This window comes from Lipotes vexillifer, unplaced genomic scaffold (genome assembly GCF_000442215.2).
Source record: "Lipotes vexillifer unplaced genomic scaffold, Lipotes_vexillifer_v1.1 scaffold214, whole genome shotgun sequence".
Lineage (NCBI taxonomy): Eukaryota > Metazoa > Chordata > Mammalia > Artiodactyla > Lipotidae > Lipotes > Lipotes vexillifer.
Window position 1 is genome coordinate 1,348,375 of NW_006788863.1, and position 1,936 is coordinate 1,350,310.

At 49.9% G+C, this 1,936-nt stretch overlaps 1 protein-coding gene across 1 annotated transcript in view; it reads right to left on the reverse strand.

Moving 5' to 3' along the window:
* The window catches only part of PDGFC (platelet derived growth factor C), a 218,289-nt gene extending 216,383 nt beyond the window's left edge, over positions 1 to 1,906 (reverse strand). Inside the window, exon 1 of the mRNA XM_007461873.1 lies at positions 1,747 to 1,906. Coding sequence (XP_007461935.1) covers positions 1,747 to 1,864 — 118 coding nt within the window. The 5' untranslated portion in view covers positions 1,865 to 1,906. The remainder of the gene's footprint in view (positions 1 to 1,746) is intronic.
* Positions 1,907 to 1,936: the final 30 nt, after the last annotated feature.

Sequence of the window (1,936 nt, forward strand, 5' to 3'; positions counted from 1 at the left end):
ATTGGACGTGATCCCTTTGATCAGCAGCTCAAGCAGCCTGCAGGTGCCCCGTCCCATCACATCACCAAGTCGTAAGAAGCAACCGCAGTACTATCAGCTGATAAACGTGATGCCTTGTCTTGCTGCCCAAACAGCAAGTACAGATAATGGCTACAAAGGTCCCAGGAATCCTTATTTTCTCTCTTTTTGGACTCTAGAACTTTCTGTGCTTTCTTAAAGGTGAACACTCTGGAGAGTTTCAATCCAGACTTGAAGCTCGGAGACACCCCCTCCAAAACCTACAGAAAAAGTTGCTTGTGACTTAAAAACACAGTTCAGGGCGTTCTGATCTCCTAGGCACATGCTGCTCACGTTCGTTTCGCACGGTTCATGAAGTGACAGCCTTCTTGCATTCTGAACAGATGGCATACAAAGCAGTAAAAACATGTACATTTCTTTTCAAATAACACCGAGAGCCGCCACTTGTAAACAGGGTGTTTAATATTCTAATTTTAGACAGCCTGCATTGACATTGTGGTTTCATGTGCAGTATAAAATTTCTATTTACAAAGTAGTCTCAAAAATGACTTCATAATGTTAGATCAAGAGCAAAAGGGTTTAAAAATTGAATGATGTAAATCATATGGGGTTCAGAGGCTAAGCAAATTACACACCCTGAAGCAGCCCTGGCTTTATGAAAGGAGCCTTTCTCCGGCTCTGTGCGATCCCAGCCCAAGGGAACTTGCATCTGAGAGTTTTCTAAACATTTCAGGTACACTTGAAAGGTGAAAGTAATTCTCATTTCCTATGCAGGATTAAGTCGTTTCCAGCACACACAAAATAGCAGTCACTCACCATCGCACATAAAAACACACCACCAGAAAGGTAAGGGCTTCAGGAGTACAAAGGCACATTAAAAAAAAAAAAAAAAAAAAAACACAAATTTCAACAGAAAATTCACTTCATCTGCTTTCCATAACCAAAGAGCCTCAAAAGACTACATCTGGTACATTGACATATTAGTATAAATTACAAAATTCAAAATCTCAGTACAGCTTGGAAGGAAAGAGACACACAGAACAGTTTCTGACTTCTATAGTTAATGGGGGAAAAAAACCACTTGGTGCATGTGGGTTTTCAGTTTGTTTGGTTTTAATTTTTCCTCCACATTAAACATAACCATCATGCTATTTTTTTTTGACATGCTCTTAACCTTGCATCTGCCTCAGCATCTCATTTATTGCTTGCTATATGACTAATCAAAAAAAAAAAAAAAAAAAAGAGCACAAGAGAAATACATTTTTTTAATTCCCCCCTGCACACGTCCACGGGGCCCCTCGACCTCTTGGCTTGCTATCTACTTACTGATTAATTGATGCCTTTCCACCGCGAGCGCTTCAATTAATGCGGCTGACACACGTCCTGGGACACCCCTCCCCAGGGCAAAAAGCTCGGAGGACAGTCAAACATGCCAGGACGCGTTCGTGTCGGACTCGGGTCTAGAGGCAGTTCTCGAACTTAGGACTCCGGCGACGAGAGGTCTTGCGAGCGCGCTGGCCCTGACGCCCCCCAGGGCTCCCAGCATGTCCGCGCTGCGGCGGCGCCTGCGGGGATACTCAGGCTGCCCCGCTGGAGCCCGGCGGCCGCTGCCCCAGCCGCAGGCTGCGCGGAAGCTCCGCGAACGCGGCGCGCGGGCCGGGGTGCGTCCCGCCCGGGCGCGCCGGGAGGCGCGGGCGGCGCGGCAGGGGACGGAGCGGGGTCACTCACCGTTCTGCTCCTTGGTGCTGGCGAGCTGGAGCTTGCTGCTCAGGCTGGACTCAGCCCGGGTCCCGGGTCTCTGGCCGGCCAGGGCGGATGTCAGCAGCAGGAGCCCGAAGAGGAGCATTGGGCTGAGCGGGCGGGCGCGCGGGCGGCGGGCACTGGGGCGGCGGGGCTGCGGGCCGGGCTCAGCGCCGCC